The 22,815-nt window shown below is 55.8% G+C and overlaps 2 protein-coding genes across 3 annotated transcripts; one reads left to right on the top strand and one right to left on the bottom strand.

Annotated features, from left to right (window-relative positions):
* The first annotated feature begins 2,777 nt into the window (after positions 1-2,777).
* On the top strand, positions 2,778-5,413 carry RPS16 (ribosomal protein S16). 2 transcript variants are annotated; one of them, XM_082366789.1, is made up of 5 exons: positions 2,778-2,938; positions 3,076-3,177; positions 4,826-4,922; positions 5,024-5,071; positions 5,210-5,413. In XM_082366789.1, exons 1-5 carry the CDS (start codon positions 2,891-2,893, stop codon positions 5,353-5,355), a joined length of 441 nt encoding a protein of 146 aa, XP_082222915.1. In that variant the 5' UTR covers positions 2,778-2,890; the 3' UTR covers positions 5,356-5,413. The 2 variants fall into 2 exon arrangements, with proteins under 2 accessions (XP_082222915.1, XP_082222914.1); XM_082366788.1 differs by having other exon boundaries at positions 4,826-5,071.
* A 1,149-nt stretch (positions 5,414-6,562) lies between these two features.
* PLEKHG2 (pleckstrin homology and RhoGEF domain containing G2) lies at positions 6,563-22,673 on the bottom strand. Its single transcript, XM_082366699.1, is given in 20 exon segments — positions 6,563-9,657; positions 9,660-11,471; positions 11,554-12,478; positions 12,590-12,766; positions 12,953-12,969; positions 13,136-13,174; positions 13,252-13,299; positions 13,398-13,499; positions 13,591-13,624; positions 13,994-14,080; positions 14,173-14,265; positions 14,666-14,866; positions 15,064-15,201; positions 15,524-15,674; positions 15,920-15,966; positions 16,084-16,150; positions 17,057-17,157; positions 17,236-17,507; positions 18,307-18,430; positions 22,516-22,673. Coding segments are annotated over 19 exon segments (4,641 nt in total). The 5' UTR covers positions 18,410-18,430; positions 22,516-22,673; the 3' UTR covers positions 6,563-9,430.
* Between the last annotated feature and the right edge of the window lie 142 nt (positions 22,674-22,815).

Here is a 22,815-nt window from a genome sequence, read left to right as displayed (position 1 = left end):
GCCACAACTACTGAACCCAAGTGCCACAGCCACTAAAGCCTACAGGCCTAGAGCCCGTGCTATGCATCAAGAGAAGCCACCGCAATGAGAAGCCCACGCAGAGTAGCCCGAAGAGTAGCCCCAGCTCCCTGCAACTAGAGAAAGCCCGTGCGCAGCAATGAAGACACAACGCAGCCATATATATTTGTCAAGGCTGGGGTGGGTCAGGAGCTGGACAGCCAGAATACCAGCCCGCCTGTCTCCTGGCCTTAACATGTGCGTGTTCTGAGCCTAGTGGATTCTCCCTAAACTTCCAACTTCAGTAAGGAGCTAATGAGATACTCACCGAAAGATCATCTGCGGTGTAAAGAGTGCCATCATTTTTGCTTCCCTACAATGGCGGGGTAGGGAGTAAAATCAGATCTTGGTTGGGGAGAGACTGACCCTTCCTCAAACATGCCCCCCTCCCACTCCCTAACTAGCCTGCCTCTGTCTGCTGGCTCTTCCCTCCCTCCTTACCAGCAACTTCATGATGGCAATGAGGAAGTAGAAAGTCTCCCTTGGGCAGAAGGGTGGTCCTAGGCCTCCCAAGGGCAGCACCAGCAGGAGGATGGTCCAGAGAGGCCACATGGGCACCCTGCCCACCCCCAGACTTTCTCTGGTTCCGGCCTGGGGTCCTAGAAACAAGAGCTACAGAAAGTGGGAGCAAGTTGGAAAACTGGAATAGGTGAGGAGAATTGCCCCCTTTCCCTCCCTTCCACAGATACCCAGGAAATGTACTCCAAGAGGCTGGGGGAGATGGTGACCCTAGAGTAGGGAGGACCTAGGTCAGGGGACTCCCAGACCCCCTTCTTTCCCCCCCCCACCCAAGATACCAGACTTAGCAAGGCTATGAGGATCACCATGGAGAGACTGGAGAGTTTGGAAGCTTCCCCTGCCCCCTAAACAGGCCCATAAGGCAGTACAAAGTGTGTGAAAGTGTGTGCATTCTGTGGCCTGTCTTCTCATTGGAAAACACCAGTGTTAGGCTTTATCTGTGTCTGCAGGTGCATATTTGGGAGTCTCTGCTCTGCTTTCTACTTCTATTTCTGTTGAAAGTGTCTTGGAATCTTCATGCCTGCCTGTACCTGCCAGTCTCCTTTCTCTGAGGGTTGGCCTCTCTGCCTCTGGATCTCTGTCACTTGTGTCTCCTGGCTCTATCTCTGACTGACCTGGTGTCTCTCTTCTTTTTCCTCTCCTCTGTTGGTCCCATCTTTGCCTTCTCCTCCATGTGTGCCTGTCTCTCTCTTGTGCTGTGTATCTGTCCGTGGGTCCCTCCAATTCAGCCTCTGGGTCCTCTCTCCCCGGGCCCTGGCTCCTCTCCCTCTCTCACCCTTTAGGAGCTGGACTCTGAGCTGCAGGACCCTCCCTCCGGCCCCCGACCCGCCCACCAATCTCCACCCTGCCTTGGGCCCTCCAGGAACAGGTGAGCAACCACACCCCTTTGCACCTTGGACTCCAGACCCATTGCTGCCAGAGAAACTGAGGCAACGGTGGGCTCCCTGAAGCCCTGAGAGGAAGCTCTGGGCTAGGAAGGGAGCATCCTGAGTGGTGGGGAGCCAGGGAGCTACCCAATCCTGAGGTTCCTCAGATGGGCTGGGGGGACTGGGGATAGAGCAGTGGTCCCCAACCTTTTTGGCACCAGGGACCGTTTTCGTGGAAGACAATTTTTCCAAGGACCGGGGGTGGGGGTGAGGATGGTTTCAGGATGATTCAAGTGCATTACATTTATTGTGCATTTTATTTCTATTATTATTACATCAGCTCCACCTCATACCACCAGGTGTTAGATCCTGAGGGTTGGGGACCCCTGGGATAGAGAATTCTATGTGGGAGGGGCCTAGAGAGAAGGGTGATTTGGGGGGGGGTCTGGAGAAAGAGGGTTCTCAGATAGAGACTCTGAAGAGTAGAATTTTGGAGGGAGGGCCTCCAAGGAGTTGGGGATTCTAGTGGGGAGGCAAATTTCAGGGGAGACAATTGCTCGGGAGAGGAGGCTCTGAAGGGAAACAAATTCTTGGGAAAGGTAGATTTTGGGGGAGGAGGCTCTGAAAGTGATGAAGATTTTGTGAAAACGGGTTCTAGGGGGACAGTTGCGGGAAAAGCGGATTGGGGGAGAAGGAGCTTCTGAAGAAGGGGGATTCTAGAGGTCGTGGGTCTGAGGAGAGAAAGATTCTGGGGAGAATTACGGCGGGGGGAGAGGGCCCTGAGTGGAGGGAGACTCAGGGAAAGAAGTCTAGGGTGAGGACTCTGAGGAGGGGAATTTGGGAGAAGACCTCTTTGAGAAGAATTCTGGCAGGAGGAGGCTCTAAAAGGAAGGAAGTTCTGGTGAAAGCCAGATTCTGGGATACGGGGCTCTAAGAGGAAAAGGATTCTGGGGGGACTCTCTAAGGAGGTGGGTTCTAGGACGTAGGGGGAGTCTGAATCCTGCCAGGTTTCTCGGGAGGGAACGCTAGAGAGGAAGAAGATTGCCGATGATGAAACAGTAACACAAATCTCTTTCGAAGAGGGTGATAATCGGTTGCGTATGGGAGCGGAGGGAGGTTATTAAAGAGCCTAAATGCAAATGAGAACTGGCGGTGACCAATGAAGACCAAGGATGTGAATTACGGCTGGTCCTCACCCTTCTCTGTCGGCCCCCAACACCCTTCAAGCCCCGCCCCTTCCGCTCCCGGGTCCCGCCCCCTCCGCTCTCTGGACCCACCTTCCCGCCGCCAATCCAAAGCCCCGCCCACGAGCCGTAAAGCTCCCTCCTGTCGCGAAGCTGAGCACAACGCGCCTGCGCAGACCCTGAAAAGCAGCCAGGGTGGCCCCGCGTTTTCCTTTTCCGGTTGCAGCGCCGCGCGGTGAGGAGCTCCTGTGAACGCCCGCAGCCATGCCGTCCAAGGGTCCTCTGCAGTCGGTGCAGGTCTTCGGACGCAAGGTGAGCCGGGCTCCCGATGGTAGGGGCGAGGGGAGGCCTGGGTCGGGGAGAGGCTTGTGGGCAGGGGTCTGGGGTCGACTTGGGAGCCGGGGCCCGGAGCTCACGTGGCTCCGTTGTTTTCCCTTCGCTTTCCACAGAAGACGGCCACGGCCGTGGCGCACTGCAAACGAGGTAACGGCCTCATCAAGGTGAACGGGCGACCCCTGGAGATGATCGAACCTCGCACACTGCAGTACAAGGTGCCGGAATTGAGGATGGTTGTTTGGGTTGAGTGGAGGGTTCTGGAGATGGAGATGTTGGAATAAGTGGGTTACTGGAGTTCCTCGATCTTGGAAGCTGAAGGGTCTGGTGTCAACAATGGGACGTTTAGAAGCTGAGTAGGGAACAAAAAAATGGGGTATTTGTCGATGAATGGAGTCGGGTGTTGGGGGTTCAGGCGATGTTATAAAAGCTTGAATTGAGAGTGAAAACGTGAATGTTGAAGATTAAGCAGGTGCTTAACTGGGTTATTTGGAAGCTCACTCAGTTGGGGACCGGATTCCATGGGGATTTCCCAAGTTTATGTGGTCTGATTTCTTGCAGTAATTTAATGGGGGACATAAGGTTGTTTATATCTTAACGTTCTGATTTTTAGGGTAGTATACACTCTCCGACAACAAGAATCAATGTTTTGTTTTTCAAAACATTGTGATTAAAGTAGGGTTTGAATATTGTACACACTCAATGAGCTTTATAAGAACAAGAATTTGAGTTTGTTGTGCTTGGCAGTGAAAGGAGTTTCTCCCCTCCCTGTCTGAGCCTCAGTTTCTTTCTTTTTTTTTTTTCCCTGAATAAAGTTTTATTGGAAGGTCTCAGTTTCTTTGGCTCAGAATGGAAAGAGATCCGAGTTTGATTTCTGCCTTTTCTAGCTGTGTGATTTGAGGCAGTAACTCACCTTTTCTGTGAAATAGGAATAATTCCTACCTTGGAGGGCTGTTGTGAGGGTAAATTGGATTGTCCTTGTGAGGTGGTTGGTGTGTGTGAGAATGCATTTGTTAAGTCTGTTGCTTTTAAAGGTGAAGAATAACATCTCTGTTGCAGGGTTAGTTAAAACTTGATAAGGTGGTGTCTGAGATTCCTTTGTATAGCAGATAATTGAGTATTGTGGCTTATTCTTACTGTCAGTTTACTCGAAGGCTTTGTGTGTGCAGCCTGTGTTGAGTGCTGGAGACAAATCAGTGACCCTGATGGCTTCAGGGCCTGCCCTCACAGAGCTCCCAATCCAGTGGGGGAGACACATTGGACCCCAATACCAGACACTCCTCCAAAGTAGTCAGAGCCGGCGTAGAGGAGCCCAGAGAAGGTTTCTGGCTCAAACCTGGGTGGAAGGGTCAGAGCAGGGTTGGGGGAGACTTGTGAGCTGAGGCCTGAAATAGGTAAAACAAAGTAGGGTTATAGCATAGTTGTAATTTTTCTGGAAATATGTGAGGCTCAAAGGGAGGGCACAGAGCTCAGGTGGGGAAAGCACGTGACATAGCTCAGGAGTGGCTTTTCACTGTTCGGGGAAGCCTTGGTGGCTGCAGAGGTTTTCCTTAGTGTTGGGCTAAAGTGCCAGCATTCTAAGAATCAATCTTAAAGATAGGTAATCTGATGTCCAGAGGGAAACACAGAGGAGGGAGCCCAGCTCAAGTTTCAGGTTGCCTTCAGCAATCTCTTCTGTCTTGGAAACCTCCCTGCTTTGCTGGCTGTGCAGAGTGCTTTGAGTAACAGCCCCGCGCTCTTGCACTAATACTTTGAGGCCAGTGCTGGCCGAAGCTACTTGGAGAGAGCTGTGGAGGAATGTTCAGTGAGGTGGCTTGGCTGCCCAGGTTGTGATCTAAAATCCTGTCATGCTTCTTGTTGCTCTAGCTACTGGAACCTGTTCTGCTTCTGGGCAAGGAGCGATTTGCTGGTGTGGACATCCGTGTCCGAGTGAAGGGTGGTGGTCACGTAGCTCAGATTTACGGTGAGTCCCAGGAACTGGGCACATGGGTGGAAGGTGGGTCCTACCCTTGGGTGTTCCTGAAGCTGATGTACCTTTTTTGTGTGTGTGTTTCTTTCTCACAGCAATCCGCCAGTCCATCTCCAAAGCCTTGGTGGCCTATTACCAGAAATGTGAGTGAGGGTGGGTCCTTCCCATCAGGTGGGTGGGGGCAGGTCCAGGTCTAGCTCTGGCACTCTTGCATTTAGTCACAAAGAGCAGGAGGACACTTCCTGGCGTATCTAAATCTTCACCCATACTTTAATCCCCAGACGTGGATGAGGCTTCCAAGAAGGAGATCAAAGACATCCTCATCCAGTATGACCGGACCCTGCTGGTAGCTGATCCCCGTCGCTGCGAATCCAAAAAGTTTGGAGGTCCTGGTGCCCGTGCTCGCTACCAGAAATCCTACCGATAAGCCCATCATAAAGATCAGGGTTCACCTTTATAATAAAAATGTTATGGGATTTAAGGTTTCAAGGACTATGGTGTGGTCTTCTGTGGCGGTGTTTGTCTAAAAGGAATGCAAGAAATGCCCCAGAAGCCTTTCTAGAGGCTACCACTCAGGGTAGGAGATGGGTTGGGTTGGAGAGGCTGGTGGGAGCAGACCTGGTCTCAGTTTCTGTGCACCTCCAGAGGAGTCCAGTGTGTTGGCACAGCTGAGGTGGGCGTGGTCCTAGGTCATTGGTTGTGTGGGGTATCCTTGTGAGTTTTTTTTTTTTTTCAATCTTTTTGCTGTTGTTTTATTTTTTTATTTATTCTTAAATATTTATTTATGTGGCTGTGCTGGGTCTTAGTTGCGGCATGTGGGATCTAGTTCCCTGACCAGGGATCAAACCCAGGCCCCTCGCATTAGGAATGTGGAGTCTTAGCCACTGCGCCACCAGGGAAGTCTCTTTGCTGTTGTTTTAATGACATGTCAGAGAAGAGCAGGGGAAATGTGTAAGATCAATCATCTTTACTACAAAGTGAGGAGAAACTGCCTGGATGGAGTCTTTAAGTCAGCAACTAAGAGCCATCCGTGCCTGTGTTGAGAAAGGAATTTTTCTTAATGCCAACCTGTAGTGTAGATAGGATTGAGATTGGGGCAGGGGGCTGTAAGCACCCCGTTGTGGATGGGTGATTTCCCCCTGACTGGCCACATCCTTCAGGATGTCAACAGTAACTCCTGAGAAAGTCTGCCACACCCCCGTGGCCTCCTTAAAGCAGGTCCCCGTTACGCTCAGTATGGTGACTGTCCTTACGGGCCTGGGAACATACAGGTCCGAGGACTTGTTCATCTGTTGTGTCTGCCATGGGATGATAATAGCTGACATAGGCGGGCTCTCAGTTGCTACCACTGGGCTGCAGAGATGATAGAGCATTTCCATCATGGAAGAAAGTTCTGTGGGATGGCCCTGGTATATGTATAGGGAAGTGTTTGTGAATTAAGTTGCCTTCAGTTTCTTTTCCCATTTTTAAAGGAAGCTAGTGAACATCACTGGGGTGGGAAGGGCATCTGTGCTTCCATACCAGCCTTTGCAGCCAACCTGGATACTTAAGTGATCTGCCCCCAAGTGGGCTTCCTCACTACACCCCCTGCTGAGAGTACTGGCAAGAACATCATTACACACTTAATCAAAGAGTAGTTTCACAAATTTTCTTTATAAAAGGACCTTGGGATTTACTCACTAGTTGCCCTTTTTGTATGTCTGCCCTACCAAAACCGTAGCCATGTGTGGCCGCCAAGCTGGGCTGCACCCATGAGAACACTGTCACTGACAGGAAAATTCTGTGGGACAGCACTGGTGTACAGAGAAAACATACAAATAAAGTGCTTCTTACAGATGGAGAGTGGGGTTGATTGAGCTCCAGCTGGTTGCCAGGCTAAGTGTTTACAACATCCCTGTGAGGTTGGTGACAGGCAGGTGTCTTCGTGTTAGCTGGTGAGAAAGTTAGCCTAGTGGCTAAACAACTACCTCACCAAGTTTTGCATTGGAGCTGGAGTTAACTCGGGTTAACTGGGTTTGGCTGGCATTAACCTAAACATCCCAAGGAGGGCAGCAGCGTCCCAAAGAAGGCAGTGGACAGCTGCCCTTTCCCTTTTCAAGCCTGTCTTAACTGCAGCTCTAAAGACAGTTTACAAAAGGCAGGCTGTAGTAGACCAGCAAGAAGGGTATTCCTGAGGAGGCGTTGGAGCTGGGGTCATGAAGCAGAGGTAGGAGTTGGGCAGGCAGGAGGAATGGAATTCAGGGACAGGGAGTAGGAGGGGCCGAGGCAGGCCTAGTGCCCAGGGTTTCCCCACGGGGTTCAGAGACCCCCTTACTGAGACTCCTAGCCCCTCGCAGAGGCACAGCTGGGACGCATCTGGAGCGGCCGAGGGGGCTTGCCTCTCCGTCCTCACTCCAAGCCTTGGAGTAGACAGCCTTCTTCCTCCCTGCTGCCTCCTCAAATACCGGGAATTCCGGCACCGCTGGGAGCCCAGGCCAGGCTGGGAACTTTCTTTCAGCTGGGAATGTGCAGCCGGGGGCGGAAGAGGGGAGGGCCAGCCTCAGTCCTGACCTTTGTTGGGAGGCTGCAGTGGAGCAGGTCCAGGCCAAGAAGCCCGACTTGGCCTAGGCCCTGGTGTGTGGCATGGTAACCACGCAGTAACTGAATAGAAGCCAGCAGCTAACACTTATTGAGCCAGGACTTACTCAGTTTCCCCAGCTAATGACCAGTTACCTAGGCCCTTTGGAGCACCAGGCCGCAAGCCCCTTGTGGGCAAGGAATTGTTCGCTGTTGCGCCCCCAGTGACAAGAGTAGCGCCTGACACACTCAAGTAAAAGTGCCGACGGGCTTGGCAGCGTGGATGAGTCCCAGCTCTGCTCCTTCCCACTTGTTTGACTGGGCAAGTCCCTTATCCTCTCTGTGCCTCAGTTTCCTCATCTCTAAAGTGGGGTGTAAAAATCATCCTCACTTGCCTTTTAGGGATGTTGTGAGGACTCAAAGTGAATGAGTTCAAATAAAGTGATTAATGCCTGTGGTACGCAGTTAGTACTCAATAATAGCATTTTTTGTTGTTGTTGTTAATTGATTGTTAAAACCAGATTCTTAGGCTCCTGCCTTGGAGGTTCTCATTCCATGGGTTGGGACTAGATCCTGGGGCATCTGATTTGAACAGTGCCTCGGTGAGTCAGGCTTAAACACATTTGGGAAGTAAGGATACACTCACTGAAACTTTACGATGATCCTGCGAGGCAGATACTGCTGTCCTCATTGTACAGATGAGGAAACCCAGGCTCGGAGGGAAGTTAACACACCAAGTACTAGAAAAGCTGGGACTTCAACTCAGCCATGATGCTGTGGTGTCTCAGAGAATTCCAGGGAAGACTAAATAGATGATGCTCTAAAGCACAAGAACTTAAGTGTTCAATAAAAGCAGCGAATGTTACCAAAGAAACTGCTTAAACTGTGCTTCCCACTGGGCACACCACTGCTGGGAGGGGGACAGAACGATCTTAATATAAAAGCCTTTGTCCCTAAGACCTGAATTACTTTGGGGTGTGGGGGCATATTGAGGCACTGCAGAGGTCCCCAACTAGAGAGACGGGGTAGAGAGATCTGATACAAGAATTCGATGGGTGGGTACAAGAACTGGAATACTTAGGAGGGTGGAGAGTGGTTGCTAAGAGAAATAAGGCAGATGTGGGACACTTCTGCCAGAACCCCAGACCTGATCCATTTTGGCGTTAGCAGGGAACTGTCTCTGAAATTTTGTAGTACCAAGACCCAGAAGAATCCAATTAAGGAGGGATGGATGGAAAGAGATTAAAATGGTTGGATGGATGGTGGTAGAGATGGTTAAATGGACGGTTGGCTTGATGGATTAGGAGATGGTTGAGTGATCAGATGTATGAATGAATGGACATAGGTGGGAATATGGAGGGACAAATGGATGAATGGAGAGAGTTGGTTGGAGAAGATGGACATGTGGAATAGATGAGTGGATTGACGGAGGAACGGGTGCTAGATGGGGGGTGGGGTAGGATGATGGATGAATAGGGTAGAGAAAGTTGAATAAAGCAAGACATATGGGTGGGAATGATGGATTGGAAGACAGATGGACAGAGGGAGATGACGGAGAGAGAGCTGGGTGGATAGAATTGGCTAAGTAGATGAGAGGAATAGATGATGGTGGGACACATCAACTGGATAAACTGCTAAGGGAATGAATTTTGAGGGATCTGCTTGGGAAAAAGCTTCTTAACTTGGCCTTCCTGGATAGGCATCAAGCAGTTCATAAGCCCTCTAAAATCATACACCAAACTGTAATGGGTCCAGTCTTCAGTAATTCTCAAAGGAGTTTGAGATTCCCCAAATTTTCAGAACGACTAATTCGTGCTGTATCAGACCTTCCCATTCATTGTTGTCTTCTGTCATCCCCCATGGCCCCCAGAATGGGAAAAGATACATAATTTCATAATATTAATTAACAAAATATTAATGACATCCCCTTCCCCATCCCTGTTGGGTTAATCCAGGTTAAGTAATAAGGACCATTCGCCGAAGACTCCAGGTGTTGGAAAGCTGTGGCAATTTTTAGACCTGTGTTCAGCGTCTGGACTTCTGGGTGAATTCTGAGGGTCTGTGGCATCTGGTTGAAGTCTCTGCTTTTCAAGAAGCCCGACATCCTGGCTCACATGTGGAAAGGGGCATCGGGAGCCCCCTGGGCTCTGCGAAGGCCCACCGATTCCTGGGGGGTTGCCAAGAGAGCAGGGTGGTTCAACCTGACCTGGGCCTTGGCCGGCTGTAGCCGCCCGCCACCCCCGACATGGATGTTGACCGTGGTGGCATAGCTGAGCCTCCTGGCTGGGGGCGCTGGGGGTTGAGGCTGGGGTGGCGGTGAAGGTGCCCGTGACGTGGGGGCAGAGGAGGACCAAGGGCCCCGGGCGGCTGGGGGAGCCTCTCCTCCAGGCCCTTGCCGCCGCGCCAGGCTCTGGCTGATGTATGAGGCTGCCAGGTATCTTGAGAGGGCAGCTGCGTTGGAGCCCAGGAGCTGCCGGGTTGCGAGTCGGGGACTGTGGGGTGGGCTCAAGTCTGAAGACTCTGACCTGGCAACATGAGAGACCGCGTGGCCTCCTTGTTTAGACAAAACCACCGTGGTCTGGACTCGGGTGGGTAACAGGCCCTGAATGTCCCGAGGGCCTCCTCGCTCAGGCAAAGGTGGGGCAGCTGGAACATGGTCGTTGGTGAGGCTCTTCTGCTCCAACAAAGGTGTCAGTTTGTGAACCTGGAGGTCTGTGAGGCTTTGCTCCTCAAGCAGAGGCGCGGCAGCTGGAACATGGTCGTTGGTGAGGCTCTTCTGCTCCAACAAAGGTGTCAGTTTGTGAACCTGGAGGTCTGTGAGGCTTTGCTCCTCAAGCAGAGGCGCGGCAGCTGGAACATGGTCGTTGGTGAGGCTCTTCTGCTCCAACAAAGGTGTCAGTTTGTGAACCTGGAGGTCTGTGAGGCTTTGCTCCTCAAGCAGAGGCGCGGCAGCTGGAACATGGTCGTTGGTGAGGCTCTTCTGCTCCAACAAAGGGGTCAGTTTGTGAACCTGGAGGTCTGTGAGGCTTTGCTCCTCAAGCAGAGGCGCGGCAGCTGGACCCTGGATGTCTGGGAGGCCTCCCTGCTGGGGCAAAGGTGGGAGGGCTTGGACCTGGGTGTCCGTGAGGCCTTGTGGCTGCGGGAAAGGTGTGGCAGCTGGAACCTGAAAGTGTGGGAGGTCCTGGGGCAAGGACGGCAGAGTGTTGGCTGGGGTCTGATGGTCTAGGTGGCCTCCATGTGCAGGCAAAGGTGAGGTACCCGGAACCTGAATGTCGGGGAGGTCATGTTGCAAGGGCAGTGGGGTGTCAGCTGGGATCTGAGGGTCTAGGCTGCTTCTGTGTATAAGCAAAGGATCGACGGCTTGGCCACAGGCAGTGGCTGGGAACTGAACGTCCCTACAATCTCCTTGCTTAGTTAACGGGGTGTTGGTTGGGCTCTGGCTGTCCAGGTGGCCTTCTCGCTTGGACGTAGGAGTGGCGGCTAAAACCATGGTATCAGAGCAACTTCCCTGCTTAGGCAAAGCTGGGGTGATTGGAACTTGGATGTCCACGTGGCATCCTTGCTCAGGAAAAGAGGTGGTAGATGGAACTGGTATATCCACATGGCCTCTATGCTCGGGCAAAGGAGTGGCAGCTGGAACTTGGATTTCCTGGTGGCCTTCTTGATCCGGCACAGTTGTAATAGCTGGCAGCTGGCTGTTGGGGGGGCCTTCCTGCTTGGGCAAAGGTGTGGTGTTTGGAATCCGGATATTCCAGAGGCCTCCTTGCTCAGGCAGAGGGGTAGCAGCTGGAACCTGGATGCCCAGATGGTCTTGGTCAGGCAAACTTGAAACATTTAGACCCTGGCCGTCCAGGCAGCCTCCCTGCTTAGTCACAGCTGTGGCAGCTTGAACCCGGGCAGCAGGGCTTAGTGGGACAGATTCCTGGGCACAGGTCAGCGGGAAGGCCAGCTCACATACGAGCACGTGTCCAAAGGCAGGCAGGGGCCCTGTATGCAAAGAAAGGTGGATCGAGTTAGGACGGATGCCCCCACATGGGCTGTGTCTGCCAAACACATACCTGGACCTCACCTGGCTCAGCCTGCTCACGGGGCAGGCAGGGCAACAGCTGCGGCTGGGCCAGAGCCCGTGGCCGGCGGCGGGGGGCGTTGGCTGATGCCCGGGTCTCGGCCCGTTGCATCTGCTGGATCCGCTCGCTGTAAAGCCGGGCCAACTCTCGCACTCGGGACGCTGACCTCTCCGAAGTTGGGGCTCCTGCCTTCCCGCTTCCGCTGCCTCCACTTAGATCTGAATCTTCCAGGATCACCAGTGGCTCTGGGAAACCTGGCCGGGCCAGGTGCCCCTGCTCCAGTGCCCGCCAGGCGCTCCGGATTTCTGAGCAAGAGCGGAACTCCAGCTCATCCGGAAATCCCTGATCTTGGGTGACATCCCGGGGCTGGAAATCTGGGTATGATACTCCTTCGTCCTCCTCTTGCCCCGCCCTGCTTTCTGAGAAGGGCTCTCCCAGTTTTCCAGAACTGCTTCCAGGGAAGAGTTCTCTCCTGGTGGCTAGAGCCTCATCCGGCTCCTGCCGAGGTCCCTGGAGCCAGGAGTCACAGGGGAGGGTGGGAGCGTTGGAAAGACTAGGAGTGTCGGGGACACTGGGTATGGCTGGAAGGCAGGGCATTTCAAACACACTGGAAACGTCAGAGAGACTGGGAAGGCGGGGCATTTGGGGAATTTCAGAAAGGCTGGGAATTTCAGGGAGGTTGGGTACATCAGGATTTTTGGAAAGGCTGGGAATGTCAGGCATTTCAGCCGCACTGGAACTTTCAAGCCCCTCTAGGACGTGGAGTGGGGAAGGGCCCCGTTCATCCATATCCAGCTCTTCTTCCTCCTCCTCTTCTGAAGAGTCCCGGCTGGGCAGGGCTTGGAATGTGAGGGTGTCACTGTCGCCTGGCACCTGGGAGTCTCCGGGGAACTTGGGAATGTCATGGGGGGGCGGCTGTAGTGGGCACTGAGGAAGAAGCCAAAGGTATCAGGGTGGGTTGGCCCCCCTGACCCCCAGGCTGTGCCTGCCCAGGCCCAGAGTCCCAAGGACACCACCGTGAGGGGATGCCCGGCTCACCCCTGGATCCCGGAGGCCTCTTTGGTTCAGCAGCTCCAGGATTTCTTCAGTGATTGAGGTCCCAGAGGGGTCCAGCGTGGGGGGCCCAGTGTCCTCCAGGTCCTCAGGGGGTTCAGAAGCTGGAACTGGTGGCAGAGGCTCTAAGAGCGGGTAGAGCTCCCCCTCACTGCCAGTGTGCTGTGAGGAAGGAAAGGAAGGAGGGCAGGAATCCAGGGCCCCGTCCCCCTCCCTCCCTCAGACAGAGGAATCCAGTCCCCAGCCCCCTTCTTCTTCAGACCCAGGACTTTGGAACTCAAGCTCCCTCCTCCCTCAGACCCACGAGTCCAGGACCCGAAACAAACCCTGTCCCAGGATATTTCTCACCTTGAGTCTAGGCTTAGCTGGGGATGAGGAGATGAGAAAGAGAAAAGAGTGAGATGTAAGAACGAGTGTTATTCCTTGTCATTGATGAGCTGCCCCTATCACCCCTCCCTCACGAACTCCGGGCGTCCCCGGGAACAGACAGACAGACAGGGACGGACCAGGCTGGGCTGCGTGGTCACTCACCGTTCTGGGGAAACATGACGTAAGGGTCCTTCAGGGGCTCTGGAGGGAGGACACAGTGATGTCAGGGGCCAGGTCCCACCTGATGCCTAGTTCGCTTTTAGGTGAAGGGTACTCACCAGACTGTCTGCGGCCACGGCGGGTAGTGGCGGGTCCTGGAGATGGAGCTGTGGGAGAGGCGGATCAGAACCTTGTTAGGAGCCCAGCTCCAGGCTTCTGGGGGAGGAGTGGAGGGAGGGGGAACTCAGGGTTCCATCTCTTTTACCTGTGTTCCTTCGTCCAGGGGTGAAACTTCTAGCATCTCGAGGTCGCGGAGACCCAAGTGGAGGTGTCAGGGGCTCTGGGATAGACTTACTTTTAGGAGCACCTGCAGGGAGAGATTTGGGGCTAATACTTTACTTTTTCTTAGAAGTGATTCCTCTACTGCCACATCCTCCCAACCCAGGGCCCCAACTCACAGTGCAGGCTGTTTTCAAGGAGAACTTGTTTTGCCTGAAAGAGACAAGGATGAGGGATGAGGGGGCTGGTCCCTGAGCACCCCAGTCATGGTCCTATTAAAGGGTGCTGCTACATGTCAGGTGCCTTACATGACTGGTAACGACTAATCCTCACCGCAGCCCTATGAGGTTGGTGCTATCATTCCTCCAGGTGAGGAAATTGAAGCCAGAGAGGTTAAATTACTTGCCTAAAGTCACAAAGCAGGGATGTGATGGAGCTGGGATTGAAACCGAGGCAACGTAACACTGCAATTTAACTATCATGTCCTAAGACGGCCCCCCCTGCACTCAGGGTTTTTCGGTATTACTGGGGGAGGGGAGTCTCCAGCACCCTGAGGACCCCCCGCGGTGGCAGGAGCTGTACCTTGGCAGGGATGGAGGCGGGGTGGTTCTCAAAGAAAAGGCGCTGGAGACAGTGAATCCACAGCCTCTTCTCTTCTTGGTTCTTGGCCTGGGGGCCGGGTGGGGGTGGAATGGGGAGCCAGGGGTGAGGTCTAGGGACTGGGGGGGATCCCTGCCCACCCAGCCCCACCCTCTGCTCACCTGGAGCAGGTGCCTGTGCTTGGGAATGGTCAGATCCGACACCTTGAACCCTAGAGGGTCTCGAGGGCTCTCGCTCACACTCAGGTTGCAGCACTGGATGAGGGGCAGAGAGGGGAGGCAAGTTCAGAGGCCTCAGACTCATCCATGTGCCCCTCGTGTGTATCTGGGTCCCAACCCCATATAAAGATGTCCCCTTTCCCCCCGTCGACCCTCCCCACCAGGCTGGGCTCAGCTCTCCCTCACCAGCCCTCCCCCCCTCATCTGGATCAAGAAGATCCTCGCCCTCCAGGCCCGCACCACCCGTGCATCCCACTGGCCTCACCCCTCCTTATTAAACCCTGTCCCCCCTCCTCGGACTCAAGAAAACGTGGCCCTTTTAAGCTGGGTTGTCCCTCCTTGCGGATCCTGCCCCCAGCCTTTAGGTCTACAGGTATGCGTGTACAGAACATACCTGGCAGGTAACATTCTGGCCCTGCCCCATCCCTGAACTCACGAAGATGTGGCCCTTGTATGTGTATTCTGGTCCCCGGCGCTTGGCCACGAGCAGCATCCGTGAGAACAGAAAGAGCAGCCGTTCACCCCCTCGAAGTCGGGGGCCACCCCCTCCACCACCTCGGAATGCACCCTCCAGCACCAGCTCGCCAAAAGCACTGAGCTCCGGACCGGTCCAGCCACCCAGCCGCCGCTGCACCTCCTGCCGGGACCACGCCGGGTGCAGCGGGCACAGGAACACACCGGTGGGCGGTGCACGCACACCAACACAGGGGGGTTAGCAACCAGACTGTGCTGTCCCAGCCCGCCCTCCAAGGCACTGACCGACCCCCCGCAAAGGCCCTCACGCCCACCCCCCCCCCCCCATGCCGCCGGTCCCAGCCCTCTCCCAGGGGTCACCTGGAGGCGCGCAGCGTGCTCCTGCTTGCGTTTCATGTCATTGATGTACCAGGCGACTGCTGTCATGGACACGATAGCCTCCTCCACCATCTCGCGGCCTGCGGCGTCTGGGCCCTCCACCCAGTGCTTGCCTAGCTCCTGGACGGCAGCCACCAGGCACCCAGGGAGTGGAAGAGGAACAGAGGAAGAAAGAATGACAAGGATAAGAGAGAGAGAGAAATAAAGGCAGGGGCAGAGACGGAGAGAGACAAACAGGCAAAGACACGAAGTGAAATCAGCTGGCGCCAGCCCCCACTGCCAGCAAGACCCTGCCCCAAGCACCGGCCCAGTTTCTAGGGACCGGATGCCTCCCCAGGCCTTGCCCAACTCATCCAGGGTCCACTCTCCAGATGCTCCACCAGGTGGCCAATGGACAGGACCTTGCCCCTCCCCAAGCAGCCCCCCAGGGGCCACAGCTGACCTGCAGCAGCAGATGGTACTTGAGGATGCGCTGAACAGGCTTCAGCAGGAAGCTCTGCAGGGGCAGTGAGTGGTGGAGCTGGGTCTGGCGCTCCTGCAGCCACAGGGCTGCTGGCGGAGACACTGACAGCTCCCGGAGCAGGGCCAGGGAGCTGGGGGCACAGCACAGGTCAGGGGGACTTGCAGCTACGGTGGGCAAGGCTGGGAGGGGTCAGGGAGTGGCCAGGGTTTTGGAACCCTCAGGGGCCCGCCAGGGTCGGGGTGGGTTAGGGAGAGGGTGGACGCCGTCACGGTATGGCAGGGCTTGGAGCTGGATGGGTCGGGGTGGAGGGAGCTTGGCTGGCACATCAGCTCGTGGGCACAGCCTGGGGCCCAGCAGGGGCTCCTCGGCCCTCACCTCGGGTAGTTCATGCAGTACAACGTGTAGATGTCAAAATCCTCGCTCTGTGGGCAGCAAGGGAGTCAGGGAGACCTCAGTTCCCGACTCCCCATGACCCACCCCATGCCAGGCCCAGGCCTGCTCCCCCCTTACCCAGGCCCCAGCCCAGGCCCTCGCCTCACCCTCTGCACGAAGCACTCGGCGATGCCCCCGGCACTGCTGCTGCCCTCCAAGTCCTCCAGGAGCTCGCTGTGGAGGGGAGAGGAAGGGTGAGGGGCGGCCCTGCCCCCCCCAGCCCCCCACGGGAGGACTCCAGGAGACTGGGGCCTTGGTGGCTGCCAGGATCTCTCAAGGGATGTCATGTCCATACGAAGGGTCCTCTGATCGTGACATGGGAGACTGCAACCTGCTCAGACTTTGTCCTTGATCAGCATTACGTTCCTCGGCCTGAGATCTTGTCACAGCGGGCATGAGCCTGGGGGGTCTCATGGCACAACCCAGGGAGAGGAGTGTCAGGACGCTCAGAGCTGTGATGATCTTAAGATCCCACTGTGACCCCGAGATCTTGTCGTGACTCACAAACCTCCTGCAGTAACTTTAAGTGTAATTAGGGAATTCCCTGGTGGTCCAGTGGTTAGGACTCCATGCTTTCGCTGCTGGGTCCGGGTTCAGTCCCTGGTTGGGGAACTAAGATCCCGCAAGCCAAGCAGTGTGGCCAAAAAAAAAAAAAAAAAAAAAAAAAAAGACACTCGGTGTCATGCTCCTTGGAGCGAGTGACCAACCATTCCGGTTTGTCTGGGACTGAGGGGTTTCCCAGGATGAGCTGGTCACACAAATGCTCACACTGTCATGATCCTCAGGCCCCACACAAGCCGTGGATTCATCGCGATCCCAGACCTGACATAGCGATAGCCCCATCTCGCTGCCTGGGCCCATCCCGATATTTGGACCTCATCTGGGCCCTCAGGCTCCCATCCACCTCACTCCTCCACCACTCTGGATCCTCACTCCCCATCATGATCCCTGCCCAATGTCATGACGCCCCATGTTCCAGCCTGGACAGGGCACTGTGGGGTGCCAAGGTTGGGGTTGGAACACAGCCTGCCTCCCCGACCCCCCGAGCCAGCGCTGCTGCCCATCCCACCCGTCCCTGACCTGCTGAACTCGTAGATGTCCTCAATGTTGGCAAACAGCGTGCCCACCTGCTCCGCGCTCAGCCCCAGGACCCCGCCGTCCAGCAGAGGGCCCAGGTAGTCCTGCGGGGATGACTGGGGTTACAGGGGTGGAGGGGCTGGCCTGGGTCCCCACTGCACTTGGGTGCCCACCCGCCTCACCTCCACGATGCTGCGGAGGTCCCGGACATAGGCCCGCTCCGTCTCCACGATCTCACGGGCCACACGCTCCAGCCTCGAGGGTTTCGCTGAAGCCGGGGTCTCCACGGGCGACAGATGCAGGCGGATGGGGGGCCCTGGAAGGGGCTCTGGCCTGGAGGCCAAGCAGGCTGGTGTGGGCCCCGGAGCCGGGTCCCCCTCTGAGCCCACTGTGCTCAGGGATGTGGAGCTCCCAGAACCTCGGGGGGAGGCCATGGCGGGGGTTGCAGGGGCTGCTGGGGGTGTGGAAGAGGCGATCAGGGGGTCTCCCCAACTGAGTAAGTGCGCTTAGCCCCCACGCTCACCCACCCCTGCTCGACAGCTCTCCCATGGGCTCCCTTCTCCCCTCACTGTGCCCTGTCCTCTCCCATCAGGGTCCTCTCTGGACTGCTGGCCTCCATTCCTTGAATCCACCTCCATGTGTCATCCTGGGAGAACTTTATTAATTGGCCTGACTCTGTCACTCCCATGCGTATAACCCCATTCCTGCCCTCAGGGTAAAGTCCAAATTCCTCAGATCCACAGGGCCCTGTGCAAGGTGGCCATTAGAGACCTTTCCAGTCTGCTCTCTTCCCGAGACACACTGCTTCTCACCCCCTGGACTCCAGTCACACTCAGCTTCTTTCAGTTACTCAAATAAGGAGCCTCTTCTCACCTCTGTGCCCCTGCACATACTGTTCCCTCTGTGAACACTCTTCCTTGCCTCTCTCAACTCATTCCTCCTCATCTTTCAATTCTCAGTTTAGATGTCCCCTCCTCCAGGAAGCCTCCCTGGACCTCCCAGATTAAGTTCCCACAGTCCCCCGGGCTTTCCTCATCCCAGCCCTGACCACTCTATGCTGGGCTTCCCCTCTGGACTATCACGGTATGGGGATGGGTCCATCTCCCGGACCAGACCTGGAGCTCTGTGCATGCAGGGCTGGGGCTGTCTTGGTCAGCCTGTGTTGCCAGCACTGGGTCAGCCCCAGAGCGTTGCAGTGTCTTTCATGAACGAATGAATGCCCAGCAGGCTCCACCCCTCCCTCACAGGCTCACCTGTCCGAGTCTCACACACAGCCGCACAGTCACACACTTCACCTCTGCGGCCGAGGCTAGGGCTGGGTTTGGACAGGCCCAGTCCACGGGCTCCTTCGGGCATGGCTGAGTGGCTCAGCGGCTTCTGCAGAAAGACCCCCTTCCTGGATATCAGGACCCCATAGGCCTGCCTCCCTGCCCCCCACGCTCAGAGGCTGGGGGCTGAGAATTAACAGTGCGGTCTAAATCCTGGGAGGGGGCCCTGGGAGTAACTACCGGGGAAGACAGAGGCAAAGTGATAGAAAGAGGGGAGCGAGAGGAGAGAACACTGAGAAAAAGATGTTAAGGGTGAGACAAAAGAGTAAAGCGAGCGAAAGAGTCGTCCAAGCTGTGAGTCTGGTGTGTCTGGGGCCGGAGGCTCAGGGATCCTGGGAACGTTTGGGCTCTGGCTGGAGCCGAGGGCGAGGGGCAGGGCTGGGAAAAAGCCGTGGGCGGGAGGCCGCGGGGTCCCAGGGGAGGGCGGAGGAGGCTGGGGGACCGGATGCCAGGGTCCTGCAGACGGCTCCCTCCCCCGCGGAGGGCTGCGAGTTGGGGCGCTGGCCCTGAGTTCTCGACCCCCTCCAGCCAGTCCCTCCGTGATCCGCTCACTGTTCCCACCGCCGCAGCTCCCCTGCAGCGCCTCCCCACACCCCTCTAGCCCCCAACTCCCGCCAGCTCCTCCGCTCGCCCCCCGCCGGCACGCCCCCTCATTGTTCAGCGGCAGCGGCGCCGCCCCCTCCCCCAACCCGTCGGGGCCCCTCGCCTCCCCCCTCACCTCCCGGGGAGTCTCCAGCCCCGAACCGAGGCAGCCCAGTTCCTATTCGACCCTAGCACGGTCCCCGGGGAGGCGCAGAGCCGGGACTCCTGCGTCTCTGCAAGTCAGGGGTTTGAACTTCGGGCTCTCAGGATCCGGGAACCAGAATCCGGGGTCTCTCGGAGAATGGGGTGCAGTGGTCCAAATTTCTTTGGTCCTCTAAATGGAAGATGCTGGGGGCCTCGACTCTTGAGTCTCAGATGGGGGTGCTGGGAACCCAAATTCCTGAGTCTTCTAGATGGGGCCGTGGGGTGGGGGGCCCGGATTCCTGAGTTCCCCTAACTCTAAGAGCAGGGATAAACCACCTCCAGGAGGGAGCGCAGGGAGCCCCAAATTCCAGGGTCCTCTTGAAGTAGCGGGCGCTTCAGCCCCAAACGGGCTGGATGGGGCGCTAGGAGTCCGTATCCCAAGTTCCTCAAACCCCGGGAGTCTTGGTCTCAGCTTTCTGGGAAACTCTGGAGGGAATCTCCGGTCTGGGATCCTAAATTCTTGGAAACCGGGTGCAGGAAGCTCGGCCTCCAGGGTCGCGCGGCGCTGATGTCCCGGACTCCTAGCTCCTCCAGGAGGGGGCGCTGGGCACCTGGATATCTGGGGTCCTCTAGCCTGGACGCTGGGGCCTGGGCTTCGGGGTCCCTCAGGACGCGGTGCAGTTTCGGGAGGCTGGAGTCTGCGACTGTGGACCCCTCAGGTTCCGGGATGGGTGGCGCCGGCTCTAGCGGCGGCGGCGCCACATACATCTGTGGCTGGAGAGCCCTGTCCCAGCAGTGGGGCGGGGGGCGGTCGCCTGGGGCTTCCCCTCCCCCCAGCCGCCCGGGCTCATATCCTGTTCCCGCCCGCGGGGGGGAGGGGCCGCCTTCCGGCCGGCCAGCCAGCGAAGGGTTAAGACCCCGCCTCTCTGGTTTCTGAATATTCATGAGAAGGCGAGTCCCAGGCAGGCTACACCCCCACATTCCAAAAGCCTCGCGGACTTTTCCCTTTTACAGCAAGAGCCTTCCAGGCGTGAGAATCCGGAACTGGTAACGCACTTTCTCCGATTGGCCAATCCAAAAATTCCTATTTGTATATGCAAAGACGAGGCGGAGCAATCCATGGAGGTCACGTGGCCCGGAATGACTGAAAGACCCCGCGGCGCAAGGGTGCGGCCGGAGCTCCAGTGGCGCAATCGGTTAGCGCGCGGTACTTATATAACAGTGCGAGCGGAGCGATGCCGAGGTTGTGAGTTCGATCCTCACCTGGAGCACTTTTAGTTTTCTCTTACCGGCTTTTATAAATTTATGCATCTTATTAATCAACCCGAACATCTACATCAGTTAAAAGAATAAACGTTTCGGTCTCCTGAATTTTTAAGCTGGGAGGAATCCTGGGACTCTGGTGACGATCTGTTAGGGAGTGTTTTCTGTTGTGGGGAGGTGCCGTTTTCCTCTTGGTCACCAGGGGGTGGTATTGCCTCTTAGATGCCTGGGAATTTGAGTCTGCAAATCAGTTTAAGACTTTTGTAGATGTGTCAGGCTGTGGGTCCTCAGCAAACTGCCTATGTGATACTGTCTCCTTCTCCATCTTTTTCTGTCTTGGATTCCCCCCCCCCCCAAGTTTTATTGAAATGTAATCGCCGTATAACATTGTATTAGTCCAAGGTGTACAAAATAATAATTTTAGATATGTATAAATTGTGAAATAATTACCACAGTGTTTAACATCATTACTTCACACAGTTACTATTTTTTTTGCGTGTGTGTCTTGGAGTTTTCTCTCTTTCTCTCCCCATTTCTGAATCGATTTATTTTTTTCAACAAATTCTGAAGCTTGTGACCACTATGTGACTGGTTCCTGTTTAGGGTTTAGGTGTGAGTGATACAGCAGTGAACAAGACAAAGTCAAAGTCCCTGCCCCTGAGGATCTGACATTCTAGTGGGGGAGGATTGCTATAAACATAAGATCTAAGTACATTTTATATGTTAGGTGGTGATAAACATCTTGGAAAAAGTACAGCAAGGTAGGGAGGATGGGGGTTGCAATAATAGTAGTCAGGGACCATCTCACTGAGGAAACATTTGAGCAGTGACCTGAAGAAGGGGAGTAAGCTGTTGGGATACCTGGGGGAGTATTCCAGGCAGAGGGAACAGGCAGTGCAAAAGCCCTGTGGCTGAAGTATGGCAAATGCACTGGTGGAAGCCAGAGTGACTAGAGCAAGAGTGATCAAAGATGAGAGCCAGGCTGTGTAGGCTGGTGAGGACTTAGGACTTTGGCGTTTATGTGATCTGACTCAGGTGTCATGACAGCTTCCCTCTGGTTGCCTAGTGGGGGAGTGGGGAAGAGACCTAGGGTAGGGGCCTGAGCCAGGAGACCAGGAAGGGGCTGCTATGATGGTTCAGGTGGGAGATGATGCCCGATAGAACCAGGGTGGGGGCCAGAGGAGGAGGCAGGAGGGTGGATTGAAATATCTCTTTAGAAGGTGAATCAGACAGGACTGACGTTGAATTGGGGTGTAGGTTTGAGGAAAGAGTCAAGAGGAATGACTCTCAGGTGTTTGGCACTGGTAGCTTGTGCTAGGTGCCATTTTCGCAAGTGAGGGTTTGTTAGTTTGTTTGTTTCCAAGGAGCAGAGAATCTGTTTTTCGCAAAGGGAAGGACCAGAGATGTGTTACTTCTTGTTCTTTCAGTGCCTGTGAATGTCTGCGTGGCTTGCTCTTCCTCTCCAGCGTCTTTGGGTTTCTGGGTTTCTCTCTCTCTCTTTCCCAAACCTCCTCTCCAAGTATGGGGACCTGAGCCCTTTCCCAAAACGGGGCACGGGGGTGGGGGTGCTTCGTGGAAGAGGAGATCAAAGGTCAGGGCCTGCCAGTGGGCGAGGGGAGAGGGACAAGGAGGGCTGAGAGGTCAAGGAGGCATGAGGAGGGGAGGGGAAGAGGAGAACACTCGCAGGAGGGAATGGGGTGAGGAAAATGGGGTGAGGAGGGAGGTGGAACCGAGGGGATGAAGAGTGTGGGCAGGGAAGGAATGGGTGGAGAGAGAAGGAAAGGGGGCGAGAAGGGGCAGGAGGAGGGGAATTGGAAGGAAAGAGGAGGGGATAGAGGACGGGGAATGGGGGAGAGGAAGGTAAGGTTATTAAAAAGGGGAAGGGGAGAGGAGTGCTGGGGGAGAGGAAGAGCTGGGGAGGGTGGGGGAAGAGGGGAGGGGAAGGTCGGCGCAGGAGGGTCTGGGCAGGAGGTACTGAGAGGGAGAAGGGGTGAGGTAGGGAGAGGAGAGGGAAGTGAGGGGCGGGGGGAAGAGGGGTAGGAGGCCGCGGCGGAAGGGGGCGGGGCGCAGGCACTGACGCGGGGCGGCTTCCGGGCGCTGGGCGCCGGGCTCCTTCGCCCCAGTGTGGTTCTCGCCGCCTCTTACCTTGTATGGTCCGAGGACGCTGCTCTCCCGGGGGCCCCGCCCCGTCCCGACGCGGCCGCGACCCCCACCCCGCCTGGGGCGCGAGACCACGAGTTTCCAAGGCTCAGAAATGTCGAGATCTCGCAATCCCGAACTTCTCGAATCCCGACAGGCCAAGATTCTGGAATTCCGAAGTTCTAGGAGCCCGGAAAGCCAGAGGCTACAGTTCTGCGATTCCTAAACGTTCTGGGACACCCAGGGTCTAGAAGTCGCCAAGAGACCAAGTCTGAGATTCCACAGTGTTGACATTCTAGAATCCTG

Source organism: Balaenoptera borealis (assembly GCF_965194805.1).
Source record: "Balaenoptera borealis genome assembly, chromosome: 19".
NCBI lineage: Eukaryota > Metazoa > Chordata > Mammalia > Artiodactyla > Balaenopteridae > Balaenoptera > Balaenoptera borealis.
This window is presented reverse-complemented; position numbering and strand designations above follow the sequence as displayed.

Bases quoted from the DNA above. Each gene is read 5' to 3' on its own strand.
- RPS16 (XM_082366788.1), top strand. From the start codon at position 2,891: ATGCCGTCCAAGGGTCCTCTGCAGTCGGTGCAGGTCTTCGGACGCAAG. The intron at 3,178-4,825 runs GTGCCGGAATTG...TTGTTGCTCTAG, and splicing joins CTCGCACACTGCAGTACAAG to CTACTGGAACCTGTTCTGCT. The intron at 5,072-5,209 runs GTGAGTGAGGGT...TTTAATCCCCAG, and splicing joins GGTGGCCTATTACCAGAAAT to ACGTGGATGAGGCTTCCAAG.